The sequence below is a fragment of the Gopherus evgoodei genome, chromosome 3 (assembly GCF_007399415.2).
Source record: "Gopherus evgoodei ecotype Sinaloan lineage chromosome 3, rGopEvg1_v1.p, whole genome shotgun sequence".
NCBI lineage: Eukaryota > Metazoa > Chordata > Testudines > Testudinidae > Gopherus > Gopherus evgoodei.
Genome location: NC_044324.1, coordinates 47,902,556 through 47,923,339, shown reverse-complemented (window position 1 = coordinate 47,923,339; position 20,784 = coordinate 47,902,556). Strand labels below are relative to the sequence as shown.

Sequence of the window (20,784 nt, the reverse complement as noted above, 5' to 3'; positions counted from 1 at the left end):
AGCTACGTGAATAACGTAGCTGAAGTCGAATATCTAAGATCGGATTACTCACCCGTCCACACTGCGCGGGATCGATGTTCGCGGCTCTCCCTGTCGATTCTGGAACTCTGTTGGGGTTGATGGAGTTCCGGAATCGATATAAGCGCGCTCGGGGATCGATATATCGCATCTAGATTAGACGCGATATATCGATCCCCGAGCAATCGATTTTAACCCGCCGATACGGCGGGTAGTCTGGACGTAGCCTGATTGTATCTGTCCTGTGAAAGATACTCTATTACTATGTAAAACTTACAAACAAGTTAATTGACTTTGTTCTTGAAGTAAACACTATGCTAGCCTTAAGCTGTAAGTGATACAATGTAAACAAACAGATCCCCACCCTCTGTGATTAAAGGGACGGGAGTCTCATAGGAATTAACACACACCCCAAAAGTGGTGGAAACAGTAAATTAAAACATGGTTAAGATATGGAATGTATGTTGATGAATGTTTGATATACATGAATGGTTAAGGAGGTGCCAGCCTAGAAAGGATCTATCGGCTGAAGAATGTGTCAAGTGGACCACTAGACAACCCCCCGAGGGTAAACTGGGATCCACCTCAAACACCTGGAAGGAATGTGCCACTTTAGATAGTGTGGAGCGACCAGGAATGTGCCATCTGCTGATTAAGCCAGCAACAGCAGGATGAAATGGTTCCCATAGACTAACATAGGAATTAATTCCTATAAAAATGGACTCTAAAAACTGAGGACTTTGAGTCCCTAGTTCTGCTGACAGCCTCCAGGAGCATCAGGTGCATCTGACAGAGACTCGGATCCATCCTCATGACCAAGATACCTGGCCAGTAACTTGGCATGAGCAACTTCTAGGCTGGTAATTATAACATCTATACAGAACTTGAATGAGTGATTGTGTGAATGAATATATATATGTGTGTGTGTGTGTATAAGGAATAAGTAGTAAAACAACGTTTATTTTTATCTTTTGCCTTATTATTATGTTTTCAATAAATGTGGCATCTTTGCCTTATCCCTCTTAATAAGATCCTGCTGGTTTTTATTATATCGGTATAACAAAGACAAGCCCTTAGAAACAGCTAGGCCTACAAACCTTGTTGGTTTCTGTTGGCCTTAATGAGCATTGATTAGTATTAGGCAGTGTGGGGCAGCAGATTAATAAAAATAATTTGCAGATTGGGAACCTTGTATGCTGCCAATGAACTTTCTGAGACACACAGTGTTTAAGGAGACATTAAAGCCATATGTGTCTTTGCATACTCATGACATATGGACTTGAAAACACATATTGAGCCTGCATCAAATCTGGGATTTCAGAGACTACTGAAAGGCTGCTAAGAAAAGAAACAGACAGAGAAAAAAACTCTTCTAACATGATGGTCTAGTGAATTGAACTTAGGGCAGCATCGATTTCAGCATCACCAATATAACTCCATAATGAAGACATGCCCTTAGAGCAGGGGTTCCCAAACTTGGTTCGCAGCTTGTCCAGGATAAGCCCCTGGTGGGCTGCAAGACGCTTTGTATACCTGAGTGTCTGCAGGTATGGCCACTCGCAGCTCCCAGTGGTTGCGGTTTGCCATTCCTGGCCAATGGGAGCTGCAAGAAGCAGTGCGGGCCAGGCCACTGCTTCCTGCAGCTCCCATTGGCCGGGAATGGCGAACCACAGCGGTACCTGTGGATGCTCACGTAAACAAAGTGTCTCGCAGCCTGCCAGGGGCTTATCCTAAACAACCCACGAAACAAGTTTGGGAACCCCTGCCTTAGAGTCACTTCTTACTGATGCTTCTTTGGTTTCTTTTGCTTTTTTGTCAAGTCACTCTTTCTTACTTTTCTGACATAACATTTCTTTGTCCTTCTCTACATGCTCCTGTTGCAGCATGCATTGCTCTTCTTGTTGCACTACCTGGTCTTGCAGTCATCTAGCATTCCCCCAACTCCTCCCAATCAGTCTTCCTCTGATTTCAACTTCTGGTCTCTCTTCTTCTCCTCAAAATCTTCCACACTCACTCTCTGTGACACCAACTTCCATGTTGATGACCCATTCAACTCTTAGATTTCCTTGCTATCACCTCTTAAGTCAACCTGCAGTCGTGGTTCAACTTGCCCACTCACCAAAAGGGCCACTGACTTGACTTCATCTTCATCAGCTCTCTCCGATTTCTTTGTTGCTGAGTTCCCCCTCTCTAACCATAACCTGGTCTCTGTCAGAATTGCTCATTAGCCCTTTCCTTAAACCCTGTGACTCAGTCTTTCCATGACTTCCAGTCCATCAATACTGATGACTTCCGATATGCTCTGAGCCTTATCCTCACTGCCCTCTCTTCCCTTTCTTCCATTTATATGGCTGTTGGTCTCCTTGCTTCACTCTTCTGCATTCTTGCCCTCTTACACCCAAGTCCTGACTCACCGCCCACCCCCCGCCAATATCTCCTTCTTCCACTCCTGCTCTCTCACTGTGGAGAGTCTCTAGCAGAAGTCCTGTAGCCAGGCTCACTTCCTCTATTACAAATTAACTCTCTCTTCCCTCAGTTCTTCCATCTTCCTTTCTAAATAACACCACTACTCTAACTTAATTGAATCCCATGGCCACAATCCCAATCCCCTTTTTGCCATCTTTTACTCACTCCTCAAACCGTTTTTCCTCCTACCTGCACTTCTCTCTCTGCACAGGACTTGGCTGATTTATTCCAAGGGAAAATTCACAAAATAACTTCCTCCCTCCCCTCAGCTTGACTGGGCTTTCTTCTTCCTCTCCAGTCTTGCCTCCTTTGTCCCTATCAGAAACATAAACAATTCTCATCTTCTCTTCTCATCCAACTTTTCTCTTGCCCCAGTGTCCCCATCCCATCCAATCTCCTGATCTCTCTTGTACCCTCATATTCCCCCTTACTCTTCTTCTTCACTTCTCTCTCTCTCCTCTGACTCTTTCTCCTCACAATAGAAGCATGTTTACATCTCTCCTATCTTAAAAATCCCAACCATGGATCCTACTTGTCTCTTCAATTACTACCCTATTTCCCTTCTCCCATTAATCTGTAAACTCATTGGATGCATCTTCTACCACTGCTTCCTGCAGTTCCTCCCCTCCAATTCCATCCTAGACCATCTCCAATCCAGCTTCTTCCCTTTGTATTGCACTGAAACTGCTCTTGCCAGACTCTAATGACTTCTTCCTAGCCAAAGTGCAGAATCAGTACTCCCTCCTAATCCTCCAGGACCTGCCATGCACCTCCTTCAACTCACTCAGCCATGCTCTTCTTAAAATCTTGTCCTCCCTTGTCTTCTGTGACGCTGCTCTCTTTGTGTTCACTTCTCCCTAACTACTTCTTCAGCATGTTCTTTGGAGAATCCTCCTCATCCTCCATCACAGGGTGTCTGGCCTCCTAAAGGTAGATGGGCTCCAGTGCAGCCGTGACAAACAATGCACCTCCCCAGGTGTGGAAATTGGGTCATGTGACTCAATCAGGTCTCTGATAAGGGAGAGACCTGTGAAAAGAGAAAATGAAGGAAGGGAAAGACTCCTGGGTAGTCCCTGGGGAAGGGAGCTCGAGTGGGAGTGCCAGGCAGGACAGAAGTCTGGAAACTGCAGCTGGTCTGAGACAGAAGGCTGCAGGGAAGTGCAAGGCTTCTCCAAGAACCCTGAGTAACAGGAGGAGGGTCAGAAGAACAGCAGAAGGGGTTGGCTGCTGACTTATGAGTAAGAGAAACTTGGAGAAGGCTGCAGGGAGTGGCAAGGCTCCTGCAGGGACTCAGAGAAACCCAGGTCTACACTAGAGGGGGGGTCGACCTAAGATATGCAACTTCAGCTACGCGAATAGCGTAGCTGAAATCAGCACATCTTAGGTCGACTTACCTGGCATGAGGATGGCGGCGAGTCGACCGCTGCCACTTCCCCGTTGACTCCACTTCTGGCTCTAGCGAGCTGGAGTTCTGGAGTCGACGGGGAGCGCGATTGGGGATTGATTTTATTGCATCTACACTAGATGCGATGGGAGGACCAGGAGAAGGGGTTGGCCTGATGACCTCTTGTAAGCAGAGAGTTGGACGAGGCTGGCAGAGGCCTGTGGAAGGAATCCAGTCAGAAAGGGCTGGGAGGGGCTTATTTTGGAATTTTACTCTGAATATAATTTTGAACAGTTTTGTTAATAAAACTAGGCCCTCAGAAGGGCTGGTACTGTACTCATGAAAGCCTTTTTGTGAGTTACTGAGGAATCAGGAGGGAAAGTTAAGGAAGGGCACCACAGAGCCACTGAAGGCCACCAGGAGATCCTTGGGAAACAGACAGCCTTCCACTTCAACTTTCTGTGTGGAGAGGAGTTCCACAGATCTTAGTCCTTGTCCCCCTTCTCTTCTTTCTCTTTGGGTAATCTCATCTGCCAACACAAGTTCAACCACCATTTCTATGGTGACAAATCACAGATCTACCTCTCTACTCCTAACTTGTCATCTTCTGTCTAAACTCAAATCAGCTAAAGCTCTACATAGTCCATCATTTTCACCATCTACCCATCTTTTTCTATGTCTCCATTGGCTCCCCTTTCTCCATTGCATCAAACATAAACTGCATGTCTCCCCTTTCAAGGCCCTTCACAGCTTATCTCCACCCTACCTATCATCTCTCATTCACTACTGAAACATCACTCCAGCCTCTACTTGGCCCATGATGTCAGCCTACTTGTTAAATTTTCAAACAAGTACCTTCATGCCTTCTCCTATACTATCCCTCACCTTTGGGAGGAGCTCCTGGTAAACATCTGCAACACTAACTCATCATCTTCCTTGAAAACCCTCCTTAAAACTCTTTTCCATGATGCCTACAAAATAAATACATAAATAATAATAATAAAAAAACTTGACAGTGGTTAGGCTGCTGTTGTGCTGAAAACACTACATATCATGTTAACCAGTATTAGCTCATTGTTTCCTTTTACTCCCAATCTGTCTATATCCATCTGTTGTCTTGTCCTACACTAAGCTTGTCAATTAAACTGGAGAAGATGGGGATTAGTAAAATGACTAAGGAACTAGCCAAAGGAGAGATGAAAACAGGTTGTTCAGAAAGGGGGACTATCGGGCTAGAGGGAGGTTACTGGTGGAGTTTCTAAAGGCTCAGTCTTAGGGTTGATCTTATTTTTTTCACTGATGACACCAAAGGTACGTCCAGACTACCTGCCGTATCGGCGGGTAGCGATCAATTTATCGGGGATCGATATATCATGTCTCATCTAGACGCAATATATCAATCCCCGAACGCGCTCCCCATCGACTCCGGAACTCCACCAGAGTGAGCGGCGGTATTCCCGTAGCTGAAGTTGCATATCTTACATCGACACTCCAACTCTAGTGTAGACCAGGCCAAAGCAGGAGAGTGCTAATAAAATATACTGATGACACGAAGCTGGGAGGCATCATCAATACAGAGGAGGACTGGAATATTATAAAAACAGACTTGGATGACATAGAGGACTTGAGTAACAGAAACAGGATGAAATTTAATAGTGTTAAGTACAAGTTCATGCATTTAGGGGCTAACAAAACTATGCTCTAAACTGGTGGCTCATCAGCTGGAAATGACAATGGAGGAGAAAGACCTGGGGTTATTAATCAATCACAGGATGACAATGCGCCACCAGTGTAATGTGGCCATAAAAATAAAAGCAACTGTGATCCTAGGATGTATCAGGTGAGGTATTTGCAATAGATGCAGGAAGTATATTAATGCCATTGTGTAAGGCTCTTGTGAGACCTCATTTGGAATACAGTGTACAATTCTGGTCACCCATGTTTAAGAAAGATGAATTCAAACTGGAACAGAGAAGGGCATTAGAATGAACAGGGGAATGGAGAGCCTATCCTATGAGAGGAGACTAAAAGAGCGTGGCTTATTTAGCCTAAAAAAATTAAGGCTAAGGTGGAATCTGATTGTTCTCTAGAAATATATTGAAGGGGGAAGGAGGGGAGAACACACCAGGGAGGGAGAAGAGCTTTTTAAAATAAAGGACAATGTTGGCACAAGAACAAATGGGTACAAACTGGCTATGAATAAATTTAGGCTGGAAATTAGGTTTCTAATCATCAGAGGAGTGAGGATCTGGAAAGGCTTTCTAATATGAGTAGTGGGGCCAGTGGCCTAATTAGTTTTAAGATGGAGCTTGATAAATTTATAAATGGAATTATATGGTGGGGTTGCTTGAGAAACCCAAGGGACTGGACTTAGTGACACAGGAGGTCTCTTTCAGGCCTATATTGTAAGATCTTTGGGCCAGGGCACAGTGTGTGTGTGTTTGGGGGGATATTTCTCCATGTTTATTCCTCCCTCTCCCCCATTCCTCACAACTTCTTGTCAACTGCTGCAAAATGGACCATTTTGATTACCACTACAAAAAGTGTTTACAAAAAGTCTCTCTCTCTCCTGCTGGTAATAGCTCCCCTTAACTGATCACTCTCGTTAGAGTGTTTATGGTAACACCCATTGTTTCATGTTCTCTGGGTGTATATATCTTCCCACTGTATTTTCCATTGCATGCATCCAATGAAGTGGGCTGTAGCCCGTGAAAGCTTATGCTCAAATAAATTCGTTAGTCTCTAAGGTGCCACAAGTACTTCTGTTCTTTTTAATGATTCACTACTATTTCTTTGTGAAAGGCTTATAGCTAAAACAGCGTTAGGTGTTTGGATTTCTTGGATTATCTTTCACTAACACAAGTTTGCCTTTGTTTTGGCTTTTGGGGGAGGTGCACAATGTCTCTTTTCAATTTCTTCTAATTCATTAAAAAAGTTAAGAGATATTTGACAAATGCGAAAGCATAGAATTTTAAAATAGTAGCTTTGCCCTATGGTATCATTATTATAGGATTTTCATGTTCATAAGTATCCTATGAATATGAGAAATGACAAATTAAGACTGAGAGAAGGCAAAATGAATCATTAGTTCTATTCATTTTTCAGAATTAGAAACAGAAAATCAAAGGACAAGTACATAAATCATTTATGTACAAAGGACAGCTGAAAGTGATACTATTCTTGGTCACAACACTTTCTATCACGTCATTTGAAAACTACATTTTCAGACTTTGCCAGAAACAAGATTCTCCTTGGGCGTTCACAGCAGTAATCAATCAGGAAACCACCTTTCATTTTCAAGTCACTAAATATGAGATGTGTCATTTACATTACCCAGTCCTACAGTCAGAATCCTTAACTTTGAGGATCACAACAGACAGAGCCAAAATGAGGCTACTATGCCTTGGCCTTGTTCCAGTTGATCTTTGAGCTCCCTGGACTAACACAGCTTGGGGGAGAAAGGCTCTGAAATTATTCCCTTTTCTTTCCTATCCCAGCTGTTGCCTGATGGTTTCATAATTTGGAAAATAATCATTTCAGTCTGTCAAGGCAAGAGCCATTCCTCCTCAAGTAGTCTGAGTTGGAGCACAGAAGTTTAAAAACAACTCCAGCTTCAGATCCCATTCCCTGGTGGTCAGTTCCCTCCTTGTGAGTCAGTCCTCTTAAATTTCAGACCTCAATGCACTAGTGGGGACACTCGACCATCACCAGCACGAGAACCCCAGCGTGATATATGTGAAATCCTGCTCTGTTATCCTTTCCCTTGTGTGTTTCTTTCTGTCCCCATTATCTTTCTCCTGTCCTATCTCTTGGCTTTTCTCCAATGTCAGCCATATACACACCTCCTGAATTTTACTGCTGGTGGTAAAATTAAAGTGGCTTTGTCTTCACTATGTGTTTAGCTCAGGATCGCTCATATGCATTAAAAACAGATTTTTTTAGCTGTAAAGAGAAGCCCTAAGAGAGCAGAAGAAACCCATCAGATGTTGTTTGTGCAGTTGTAATAAAAAAGCTAGTGTGTAAAGGAAGATTAGAAACAGTGGTAGGTCTCTCATAAGCTCAGGAAGACAGTTGGGTGTCAAGCTGGAACACAAAGAAACTGAAAAATCCTCTCTCTACAAATCTCTGCTTCTAGTAGGGCAAGGAGACACATATGGATGTTCGGTCAGTTGGCCTATGTGCAACTATAAGATCTCTTTTCTGGTCTTATCTCAATTATCTCCAAAGTACTCTACCCTCATGGGGTGGAATAGGGTGTTAACATTTGAGGATGTGAATCAGAAACACCAAACTTCCCATATTATGACAAATGCTTCCAAAACAGACTAAGGAGGAAGTTAACGGTCTCATCATATGAGTTACAATTGACCATCATTTTTGTTTCCTAGCTATTTAGTAGAGTAAGACATGTTACTTTATGAGAGAGGAGGTATCGGTGCTTTTATTTGCAAGACGGCAAACAAGTAGGAAGACAAACAAACAAAAAAGGCAATATGTAACATTTGTCAAGAAGAACATGTTTGTTAAAAACTAAAAGGTAACAACTCACAGCTTCTTTTTAAAAAGTCAGATTAAAACTCAGTGACTTTTTCCAGTAGATGGAGAACTGGTTTATGCCAACCACAGTGGAATTTGCTAGGACAAAGAATTTCAAAGGACCCTAAGAGAGTTGTATGGCCAAATTCATGAGATTCCTTTGATAATACCAGCCTATTTAGTTAATAATGGTACTACTAATAATTCCTGGTGATTTACAACAGTTTAAAGAAACAGGCACTAAACTCTGTAATATTTCCCATTTCTGATAACCTTCAAAATCTTCCTTTGGAAACACCATTTACACTTTAGTGTATTAATCTAAGAATTACTCCTGACAGAACTGAGCTGTATAAAAACTCAGTCTGCTCTGCTTGCATATGAATCAAGTATCACAATATCAGTTTAGAGACACAGGTTTTTAATTTAATATTCTGTCTTGGACTTGAAACAGGTTATATTACTTTACTCATCAAGATAACTCAGAAGGTCTCCATAGTAGATAATTAAAAATGTCTCAAACACAAATCAAATTCTTCTTTCATGTAACATAATAGAAGTATAAAATGTTTCAACTCTTCTGTTACTTTTATCTTTTTTTTTTTTTTTTTTTTTTTTTTTTTGAGTGTGTGACAGAGAGAGACTGCTGTGCAGAGAGCCCAGGGAGGAGGCAGGGGCTGATCACAGAATCATAGAATATCAGGGTTGGAAGGGACCTAAGGAGGTCATCTAGTCCAAACCCCTGCTCAAAGCAGGACCAATTCCAACTAAATCATCCCAGCCAGGACTTTGTCAAGCCTGATCTTAAAAACCTTCCCCTCCCCCTGCCTCAGGACTGGTTGGTTCCTGCCGCTGACTGAACTTACAAGGCAGCATGTTGACACATTCTCTGTCCCTCAAAACACACTTTATGGAGGGCGGGAGACACACACACACTCTCCCTTACCACACTTCAGTTGAAAAACAGCTGGCAATGTAGTAGGATGCCCATGAAACAATGGGATTGGGAAACCTGCATCACATGACACCGTGCCTTCCCTGAGGCATTGCAAACCCTTTCCAAAGCACCCTGCTGCCAACTGCACAGTGGGATAGCTACCACAATGCATTGCTGCCTTTGCCGTTGCAAGAGTTGCTAATGTGGATGCGCTCCAGCATCACAAGGAGCACAGTGTGGCCACACAACAGTGGTTTAATTCCAGCATTTTAATAAAAGTGGTATAACTTGTAGCACAGAAACTTGCCAGCGTAGACATGCCCTAAGACAAAATATCACCTACCCTTAACTCCCTCTCGCCTTCAGAAGAGACAGAACTGAACATTCTGTTTTAGCAGCCTGACTGTGAAAAATGTTTGCCAAGTCCCAATGTTTCTAAAAAGGTTAGAGAAAGTGTGATGTTTCTGTGGGTTTCCAGAAGCCAAATATTACAGAAAAAGTTAAATTTTCCTATCTTTTTTCCACCTCTGTCTCTTTCTCTGTGTGCATTTGTCTCGTTTGATCTTCAGAAGTAGGACTGGAGATTGCCAATGAAACCTGACACCTATCTCCTAAATTGAACACTTTTCCCCAACAAGTATATGTATTACTCTCAGAAATTACAAGAAATAGCTTTTCCTTTTAAGAAACCTACAAACAAAGAGGGTACAGGTGAAGGAATAAGGAAGGTGGTTAAAATAAGGATTAAATATTTTTTTCTCTTTTTGTGTGTTTAAAAATGCATCGTGTTCATTCATTAATGATTTGTGCACATGAGATAACATATAATTGGGGTATTGGTCAGGACTTTGAGGTTAAATTAAATCATATTTAGTGGATGTTGCAAACACCACAACTAATTTGTTTTTAATGTAACTGGATCATTGTGGTTATTTTTACTTGTCATTTTTTAAACTGAAAACACGCTGAAACATTTTAGTGAAAGATTTTAATTTTGCGAAGCATTGTGTGTATGTGAGACAATGTGTAAGTTTATGCAGTGCCAAGGTTTTGGGTCTGATCCTAGCACTGACCAACACTCACTGTCTGTATAAAACTTAATGGTTGACAAGCAGGTAATGTATTTTATAGATCAAAATGTCTATCCAATTTATTTGAGGAAAATATTATATTCCACTGCCTTGCAAAATAGTTTGTGGACCTTATAATTGGTTACAAGGATCCACACAGACTTACTTTTTCCATTGGAAGGGTGAGACATACTTGGGGAAACAAAAGCCATGTGGGCTTACACATTCTCTAAGTGAATTTACCAGGTGCAGAACAAAGGCTTCAAAATTAGTTCTAATGATCTGCGATGCCAAGCTCTGACAGTACAAACTCCATAAACTACAAGTGGTGCTGGGTTCAACAGAATCATAAATGAGTTAGGCCCTCGTTTTGACCTCAAAAATTCTGACAGTCCAGACCACAGCACAAGTGATCTCTGTGTTACACCAAAAAGCAGATTTATAATCTCAAACCACTGAATAATCCTATGAAAAGATGTAAATGCAATGGCAAACTAATCTTATGATGGTTATCAGATTTGACCATCGTGGGTGTTTGTTTATATAAAACAGGATTTACACTACTTTGTGCACAGAGAAGAGAGGGTAGACTTGGAAACAGGTTGTTATGTCATAGTGATCTCTTTTGCCTCATTAAGGTGGTATCATCAGATATAGTCTGACTATTTATAGGATTGGACATGTATATTGAATAGGGAAAAAGGATTTTTGAAATGTAAGAAGTTAGGCCACAAGAAGACAGAAAGGAAGGTAAGATTCACCTGCTGTCTGAGTATAAAGCCAGGGAACAAGATACAGGTAGATGTTTATAAAACATTTCTAAAACATAAAAAAACCAGAAGGGAATCTTGATTTGTTTAACTCCTGGGATAAGTCTGGATAATAAAGATGACAAGGTGATACAAACACAGAATTTTTTTCAAAAGTATAATGTTTTCCAAAATATCCCCATGTGGTCTCACACCCATTGCATGTGGCCTTTATAAAATAAATCCGAAGTGTAGTACTTACCCTCAGTGGCATGGTAATTGGGAAGTTCAGGATAAAGTTTGGGTGGATTTTTCACAGCTGCAGAAAAATAATTTATATAATTTATATAACATCTCAATAGGTCAATTTCCTTTGTTTTCTGCTCTTGTAATATATGTTCAGTATTCACAAAATTATTGTAGTTAGCCAAGAAGTAGTGGTGGAGAGCAGAAATAGCTATTTACTGAACTAGGACTGAGGGATGGAAATCTTAATTCATGTCTTTCCCAATAGAATAGGAAAGGAGCTGCAGGGAAAAAAAATATCAGAAGGAGTGTCACATACCCTACTTGCTGTGTGGCAGAAGGAAGACTAAAATAGAGTAAGGAATTAAAACACTATCCTAGTGAAAGATTCATCTACCTATTTGAAGAGGATGATGAAAAGAGGCAGCCCACTGGACCCAGACCAGAAGAGATTAACTTCCTCCTAAAAGTTAGCAGTTTTTACAAGAAAACACTCCCCTTAAACAGGAAAAAATTCCATCATATGAAGTGGACTATTATGTACCCAATTAACTTTAACATCCCTTCTCAGCTATTACATAGCTGTAAAACTGGCACTAATTTCTATATTCAGCTGTCATCTACAATATGTAGTAGTAATACAACCAGCCATTTTGTAGTGTCTGTTTAGTAAACATTTAGTTGCATTTAGAAACTAGATAAAAGTAAATTAGAAGTTAAAAACCATAAAAACTTCACCCATTATCGTTCATGAATCTATCCCAAAATAGACTCATAGACTCTAGGACTGGAAGGGACCTCGAGAGGTCATCGAGTCCAGTCCCCTGCCCTCATGACAGGACCAAATACTGTCTAGACCATCCCTAATAGACATGTATCTAACCTACTCTTAAATATCTCCAGAGATGGAGATTCCACAACTTCCCTAGGCAATCTATTCCAGTGTTTAACTACCCTGACAGTTAGGAACTTTTTCCTGATGTCCAACCTAAATCTCCCTTGCTGCAGTTTAAGCCCATTGCTTCTTGTTCTATCATTGGAGGCTAAGGTGAACAAGTTTTCTCCCTCCTCCTGATGACACTCTTTTAGATACCTGAAAACTGCTATCATGTCCCCTCTCAGTCTTCTCTTCTCCAAACTAAACAAACCCAATTCCTTCAGCCTTCCTTCATAGGTCATGTTCTCAAGACCTTTAATCATTCTTGTTGCTCTTTTCTGGACCCTCTCCAATTTCTCCACATCTTTCTTGAAATGCGGTGCCCAGAACTGGACACAATACTCCATTTGAGGCCTAACCAGCGCAGAGTAAAGCGGAAGAATGACTTCTCATGTCTTGTTTACAACACACCTGTTAATGCATCCCAGAATCACGTTTGCTTTTTTTGCAACAGTATCACACTGTTGACTCATATTAAGCTTGTGGTCTACTATGACCCCTAAATCTCTTTCTGCCATACTCCTTCCTAGACAGTCTCTTCCCATTCTGTATGTGTGAAACTGATTGTTCCTTCCTAGGTGGAGCACTTTGCATTTATCTTTATTGAACTTCATCCTGTTTACCTCAGACCATTTCTCCAATTTGTCCAGATCATTTTGAATTTTGACCCTGTCCACCAAAGCAGTTGCAATCCCTCCCAGTTTGGTATCGTCCGCGAACTTAATAAGCGTACTTTCTATGCCAACATCTAAATCGTTGATGAAGATATTGAACAGAACCGGTCCCAAAACAGACCCCTGCGGAACCCCACTTGTTATACCTTTCCAGCAGGATTGGGAGCCATTAACAACTACTCTCTGAGTATGGTTATCCAGCCCGTTATGCACCCACCTTATAATAGCCCCATCTAAATTGTACTTTCCTAGTTTATCTATAAGAATATCATGTGAGACTGTATCAAATGCCTTACTAAAGTCTAGGTATATCACATCCACCGCTACTCCCTTATCCACAAGGCTCGTTATCCTATCAAAGAACGCTATCAGATTAGTTTGACACGATTTGTTCTTTACAAATCCATGCTGGCTATTCCCTATCACCTTACCACCTTCCAAGTGTTTGCAGATGATTTGTTTAATTACCTGCTCCATTATCTTCCCTGGCACAGAAGTTAAACTAACTGGTCTGTAGTTTCCTGGGTTGTTTTTATTTCCCTTTTTATAGATGGGCACTATATTTGCCCCCTTCCAGTCTTCTGGAATCTCCCCCGTCTCCCATGATTTCCCAAAGATAATAGCTAGAGGCTCAGATACCTCCTCTATTAACTCCTTGAGTATTCTAGGATGCATTTCATCAGGCCCTGGTGACTTGCAGGCATCTAACTTTTCTAAGTGATTTTTTACTTGCTCTTTCCTTATTTTCTCTTCTAAACCTACCCTCTTCCCGTAAGCATTCACTATACTAGACATTCCTTCAGACTTCTCAGTGAAGACTGAAACAAAGAAGTCATTAAGCATCTCTGCCATTTCCAAGTCTCCCGTTACTGTTTCCCCCTCCTCATTGAGCAGTGGGCCTACCCTGTCCTTGGTCTTCCTCTTGCTTCTAATGTATTGATAAAAAGTCTTCTTGTTTCCCTTTATTCCCATAGCTAGTTTGAGTTCATTTTGTGCCTTTGCTTTTCTAATCTTGCCTCTGCATTCCTGTGTTATTTGCCTATATTCATCCTTTGTAATCTGACCTAGTTTCCATTTTTTATATGACGTCTTTTTATTTTGTAGGTCACGCAAGATCTCGTGGTTAAGCCAAGGTGGTCTTTTGCCACATTTTCTATCTTTCCTAACCATCGGAATAACTTGCTTTTGGGCCCTTAATAGTGTCCCTTTGAAAAACTGCCAACTTTCCTCAGTTGTTTTTCCCCTCAGTCTTAATTCTCATGGGACCTTACCTATCAGATCTCTGAGCTTACCAAAATCCGCCTTCCTGAAATCCATTGTCTCTATTCTGCTGTACTCCCTTCTACCCTTCCTTAGAATTGCAAATTCTATGATTTCATGATCACTTTCACCCAAGCTTCCTTCTACTTTCAAATTCTCAACAAGTTCCTCCCTATTTGTTAAAATCAAGTCTAGAACAGCTTCCCCCCAGTAGCTTTTTCAACTTTCTGAAATAAAAAGTTGTCTGCAATGCAGTCCAGGAACTTATTAGATAGTCTGTGCCCCGCGGTGTTATTTTCCCAACATATATCTGGATAGTCGAAGTCCCCCATCACCACCAAATCTTGGGCTTTGGATGATTTTGTTAGTTGTTGAAAAAAGCCTCATCCACCTCTTCCACCTGATTAGGTGGCCTGTAGTAGACTCCCAGCATCACATCACCCGTGTTTTTTACCCCTTTTAGCCTAACCCAGAGACTCTCCACACTTCCGTCTCCTATGTCCATCTCCACCTCAGTCCAAATGTGTACATTTTTAATATATAAAGCAACACCTCCTCCCTTTTTCCCCTGTCTATCCTTCCTGAGCAAACTATACCAATCCACACCAACATTCCAGTCGTATGTATTATCCCACCAAGTTTCAGTAATGCCAATATCGTCATCGTTGTATTTATTTATTAGCACTTCCAGTTCTTCCTGCTTATTACCTATACTTCTTGCATTTGTATATAGGCATCTAAGATACTTCCACTTTTTGACAAATCAAGCTGTTATAGAGAGGTTACCAGCTCACACAAGAAAAGGGGGTTGAATAGTATAAAAACATCATACTCATAGTATTTCTAACAGTCTTCTTTCACATATATCAAAACATCTTCATACCTGCCGATGCAGCACACTTAGGTGGCTTACCTGACTGTGGCCTTGACGATGGTTTTACAGGTGGATCATTAGCCTAAAATAAATAATGTAAACAATAGCAAAATCACACCTCACTAGCAAGTACAGGTTAATATAATTGAAGGCCTGGGGATAATCCAGAAGAAATTAAGAAGCACCCATCGGATATTGCCTCTTAATGTCATTACATTTCAAACTGTAAAACCAAAGACGGATTTAGATATAGCCACACAATAATTCACCACAAAGTTATATGCGTAAATGAAAAATTTTACTGCTTGATGTTTTAACACAAAGGTGGAAAATAAATTATACATATTGTAGTCTCTCTCAGTAGCATCAGCTGTTATGTCTAGAGAGATAATGTTGCCTAGACATTGATAATGTCTTGTCACATAATTCTCAGCGTCTTCTCAGTGATTAAATACGATGGCCCAATCCAAGAGTTGTAATTTTTTAAGGGAAACAGAAGGAGCAGATAAACAACTAAAAACCCCGGTTTGTTCCAAATATTCTTAAGAATGAACATTTTTCTTGAAAATCAAGCTGCAGCTGAAAAGAGTATTTTGAATAAACTTTTCTGATTGTAGTGCGTCAAATACAGATATGTCTCTCTAAGCTGGTTGTCTTCTTGGAAACAATGTAATGAAGAATTATATTGTTAGACTGAAGTATGCAAAACTTAAGGTAATAGTAATGTTCTTCTGTGATGGAGGTTCCCATGGCAATACTGAACAGTGCACTTGTGTGAATACAGTATACCCCCCCAAAAAAGACACCCTTCCATCAGTTAGCACTCAACATATCCAATGACTTCAATGTGAGTGCCATCCACACAGCATTATTACGATTAGGTCCAATTGTAGATGAAAGGATTTCGCAACAGAAAGCCAATATGGAAAAAAAAAATGTGTGCAAACCTTCCTTTGTTCCCTTGCTGCTTTCCTTGCATTGTTTTTCTGCTCCTCATTTTCATATTGTTCAGTAAAAGAATCCAGAATTTCATGCAGATCTTCTGATTGAGTAAGAGGAGGTACATCACCAAATAAAATGGCACTAGCTCGAATATCTCGACCATAAAATCTAGCACAAAAAAAATATCAGTTGCTTTAATCATCATCTCGGCTATACTTCTAGCTTAACCTACAGTTTAAAAGACTATGTACTGCACCATTTCAACACGTTGTATAAAGAACGTTTACTTGATTTCTTAAACTGATTACCCACGAAGGAATGGCAGAAGTAGTTCTATGCTCAACATAAATTGAGAACAATAAAGTACGGGGAACAGACTTGTTTCTCTTTATTATTACTTCAGTTTAATTTTCACCAATATTTTGCTGCAGCTCATTTTCTACAGAAAAGCCTGGAGGTGTGCAAAAAATGGAACATCAGGATTTTTTGTGAGTCTCAGCTGCAGGATCACCTGCTGCATTGAAAGTCAGGATTAAACAAGAAAAGAGAACAGTGGTTTCACAGAAAACAATTATAGCTTGAACAGCTTTTAATGTGGCCTTTTTAATATCAACCACAATAACTCTGGGTAACCATAGAAAACAGCAGCAAAGAATCCTGTGGCACCTTATAGACTAACAGAGGTTTTGGAGCATGAGCTTTCGTAGGTGAATACCTACTTCATCAGAGGCATGTAGTGGAAATTTCCAGGGGTAGGTATATATATGCAAGCAAGCTAGAGATAATGAGGTTAGTTCAATCAGGGAGGATGAGGCCCTGTTCTAGCAGTTGAAGTGTGAAAACCAAGGGAGGAGAAACCGGTTTTGTAGTTGGCAAGCCATTCACAGTCTTTGCTTAAACGTGAGCTGATGGTGTCAAATTTGCAGATGAACTGAAGCTCAGCAGTTTCTCTTTGAAGTCTGTTCCTGAATTTTTTTGCTGCAGGATGGCCACCTTAAGGTCTGCTATAGTGTGGCCAGGGAGGTTAAAGTGTTCTCCTACAGGTTTTTGTATATTGCCATTCCTAATATCTGATTTGTGTCCATTTATCCTTTTCCGTAGAGACTGTCCAGTTTGGCCGATGTACATAGCAGAGGGGCATTGCTGGCATATATTACATTGGTGGACGTGCAGGTGAATGAACCGGTGATGGTGTGGCTGATCTGGTTAGGTCCTGTGATGGTGTCGCTGGTGTAGATATGTGGGCAGAGTTGGCATTGAGGTTTGTTGCATGGATTGGTTCCTGAGCTAGAGTTACTATGGTGTGTAGATCCCTGATGATGCGTTGGAGGGGTTTTAGCTGGGGACTGTATGTGATGGCCAGTGGAATCCTGGAATCATCAGGGATCTACAACCCATCCTGGACAATGATCCCACACTTTCATAGGCCTTGGGTGGCAGGCCAGTCCTCGCCCACAGACAACCTGCCAACCTGAAACATTCTCACCAGTAACTGCACACCGCACCATAGTAACTCTAGCTCAGGAACCAATCCATGCAACAAACCTCGATGCCAACTCTGCCCATATATCTACACCAGCGACACCATCACAGGACCTAACCAGATCAGCCACACCACCACCGGTTCATTCACCTGCACGTCCACCAATGTAATATATGCCATCATATGCCAGCAATGCCCCTCTGCTATGTACATCGGCCAAACTGGACAGTCTCTACGGAAAAGGATAAATGGATACAAATCAGATACTAGGAATGGCAATATACAAAAACCTGTAGGAGAACACTTCAACCTCCCTGGCCACACTATAGCAGACCTTAAGGTGGTCATCCTGCAGCAAAAAAACTTCAGGACCAGACTTCCAAAGAGAAACTGCTGATCTTCAGTTCATCTGCAAATTTGACACCATCAGCTCAGGATTAAACAAAGACTGTGAATGGCTTGCCAACTACAAAACCAGTTTCTCCTCCCTTGGTTGTCACACCTCAACTGCTAGAACAAGGCCTCATCCTCCCTGACTGAACTAACCTCATTATCTCTAGCTTGCTTGCATATATATATATATATACCTGCCCCTGGAAATTTCCACTACATGCATCTGACGAAGTAGGTATTCACCTACGAAAGCTCATGCTCCAAAACCTCTGTTAGTCTATAAGGTGCCACAGGATTCTTTGCTGATTTTACAGATCCAGACTAACACAGCTACCCCTCTGATACATAGAAAACAGGTGGTACCAACTTGCTAAAACTCTTGCTATATTGTGATTACAGATTTTATTTATTTATTTATTTAAAGAATCCTTTCACATTAGAGCAAGAAGGGAAACTGGACTCTTGGTAATGTTCAACAGTATCCGTTTTCACAAATATGCCATAAACATTTCAGTGGATGTGTTATTTGTTTCTAAGAACGTACAATTAGCTAATCACTGAGTGGCCTAATTCACAGACTCAGACTCCTTGAGTGGCCTAGTTTACAGGGTACACGAACCTTTAGGACCCACCCACTAGCATGGTCTGCCTGTTCCAAAGGGAGACATGTCCCTAACCTGTTCTTCTCCCTGCTGTATGTGCATCTTGCTTTCTGGCCTTGCCTCAGGTGTACAAGGGCAGAACCTGCTTTCATGCCTCCCCTCATATCTTCTGCATGTACTCACATAAGGGCCTATCAAAACCAAGCTTTTAATAAATATGAATTAATACCTTTGCTACTGCTCAGCTTAAAATTCATACAATACATTTGGGATTTTTAAAAACCTTTACTCTTATAAACAGCAATACTAGGATGGGAGATTTTTAGAAAAAGGAGACATATTCAATTACAAATTTTAATTGTCTCCAATTCAGACTGGTTTGATTTTAACATAATTTTCAACCAAATGGTCTGACTCAAACAAGATTTCAAACCTGTCAGAATACAGCATGGAAAACCTAATTTCTTTGCATGTTAGTGTATGTTTGGAACCATGTGTTAAAGTAAATGTATACTTTTCTTGGGAGGAGGGATGAAAAATAAAGTCTTTAGGAAAGATTTTACTTTTATCATATTATCTGTGTATAATTTTGATTTTACAATATTGCTATCATCTTAGAAAGGAACTGACAATAAAGTTAAAGAAATCTAGTATGTGTATGTTTACAACAATGGCACCAGAATGGAAAATAATTTTACGATTCACAAAAACTGGACCTAGATCTCCTATCCATTCTGACAGTTTTGATAGCTATGGGTAAAACAAAACAAAACAAAAAAAGAAGCAGGAGCTCTTGAACATCTTTAGTGAGGTTCTAAACCATAATCCCTGATTTATTTTTTAAAAGGACATTGAATCAGATATCTGCCATTCCCTGCCAAATCTAATACCTCAGAAGTTCAAAAACTCAAATTCCACCATTAATGCTTTTGGAGATACCATGGGCCGAATTCTGCTTTGGATAATCACCTGCAATTTCTACTGAAATCATTCCAAGGAAAGAATTTGTTCCACGATACCAGGTGTAGGCAACCTGCAGCCCATCAGGGTAATCTGATTGCAGGCAGCAAGACATTTTCCTGATGTTGACTGTTGGTAGGCATGGTCCCATGCAGCTGTGGGAAGTGGCAGGCCAGCACAATCAGATTACTTTGATGGGCTGCATGTCGCCTGCAGGCAGCAGGTTGCCCACCACTTCACTATACCAATATATATCAAATATTCACCTATTAACCCTGTAAATACAGAGACATTTTAAGTACACCTCTATCCCGCTATAACACTGTCCTCAGGAGCCAAAAAATCTTACCATGTTATAGGTGAAACCGCATTATATTGAACTTGCTTTGATCCGCTGGAGTGCGCAGCCCCGACCCTGGAGCACTGCTTTAATGCGTTATATTCGAATTTGTGTTATATTGGGTCATGTTATATCGGGGTAGAGGTGTATCTGAACAATGAATTACCTTACCCTGATTTGTTTATAAATTAGGGCACTGGTTGTGAACACAACACAACCAAAAGTAGTACATCAGAGCATATCAATTCTACAAAGTTCACTATAAGATTTATTTTGAATATTTTCCTAAAGATCCATCCCACTAAAATTCCAGTGTAACCCACTGGATGATAGAGCACAAAATATGGAAGAAACACACATGAACAATATAGATTAAATTTCAGGAAATACTTCCTAAATGTAAAAACAGTAGGACAATAGAACAGGACTGCCCAGCGAGGTTATGGAAGCTTCTTCACTGGACGTTTTCACAAGGAGGCTGGATAGTCATTTGTCTTGGACGATTTAGACACAACAAATCCCCCATTATGGCAGGCAGTTAGACTAGATGCCCCTTGTGGGCCCTTCTAACTCTATGATTCTATGATTTTGAACCAGACTTACTTGCGATTAGTTTCTTTCCTTTCAATTAAACATGTTCCTTCTAAAGATACCCCTGCAAACAACCCTCGTGATTTGCAGTATGTATAGACAGCAGCTGAGCTTCGTACGGCAACATCACCTTCTAAATTTCTGCAAAAAAGAAAAAAGTTTGCATAGTTCTTATCAACATGCTATTGTAACATGAACAGCAATTGACAATTGCTCATTCTAAATTTTACAATTCGCTGGCACGGTGATCAAATTATTTCTGACAATCTGCATTACTTACTGTTCGATTACTTGGCTTCTCTTTTTGCTACAACTGAACAAA

The 20,784-nt window shown here is 40.9% G+C and overlaps 1 protein-coding gene across 1 annotated transcript in view; it reads right to left on the bottom strand.

Annotated features, from left to right (window-relative positions):
• Positions 1–20,784, bottom strand: part of SH3YL1 (SH3 and SYLF domain containing 1) — a 110,959-nt gene that overhangs the window by 18,365 nt on the left and 71,810 nt on the right. The window contains exons 6-9 of the mRNA XM_030555526.1: positions 20,475–20,603; positions 16,099–16,261; positions 15,191–15,233; positions 11,423–11,479 (exon numbers count right to left, since the gene is read on the bottom strand). Of these exons, the coding sequence (XP_030411386.1) occupies positions 11,423–11,479; positions 15,191–15,233; positions 16,099–16,261; positions 20,475–20,603 (392 nt within the window). The remainder of the gene's footprint in view (positions 1–11,422; positions 11,480–15,190; positions 15,234–16,098; positions 16,262–20,474; positions 20,604–20,784) is intronic.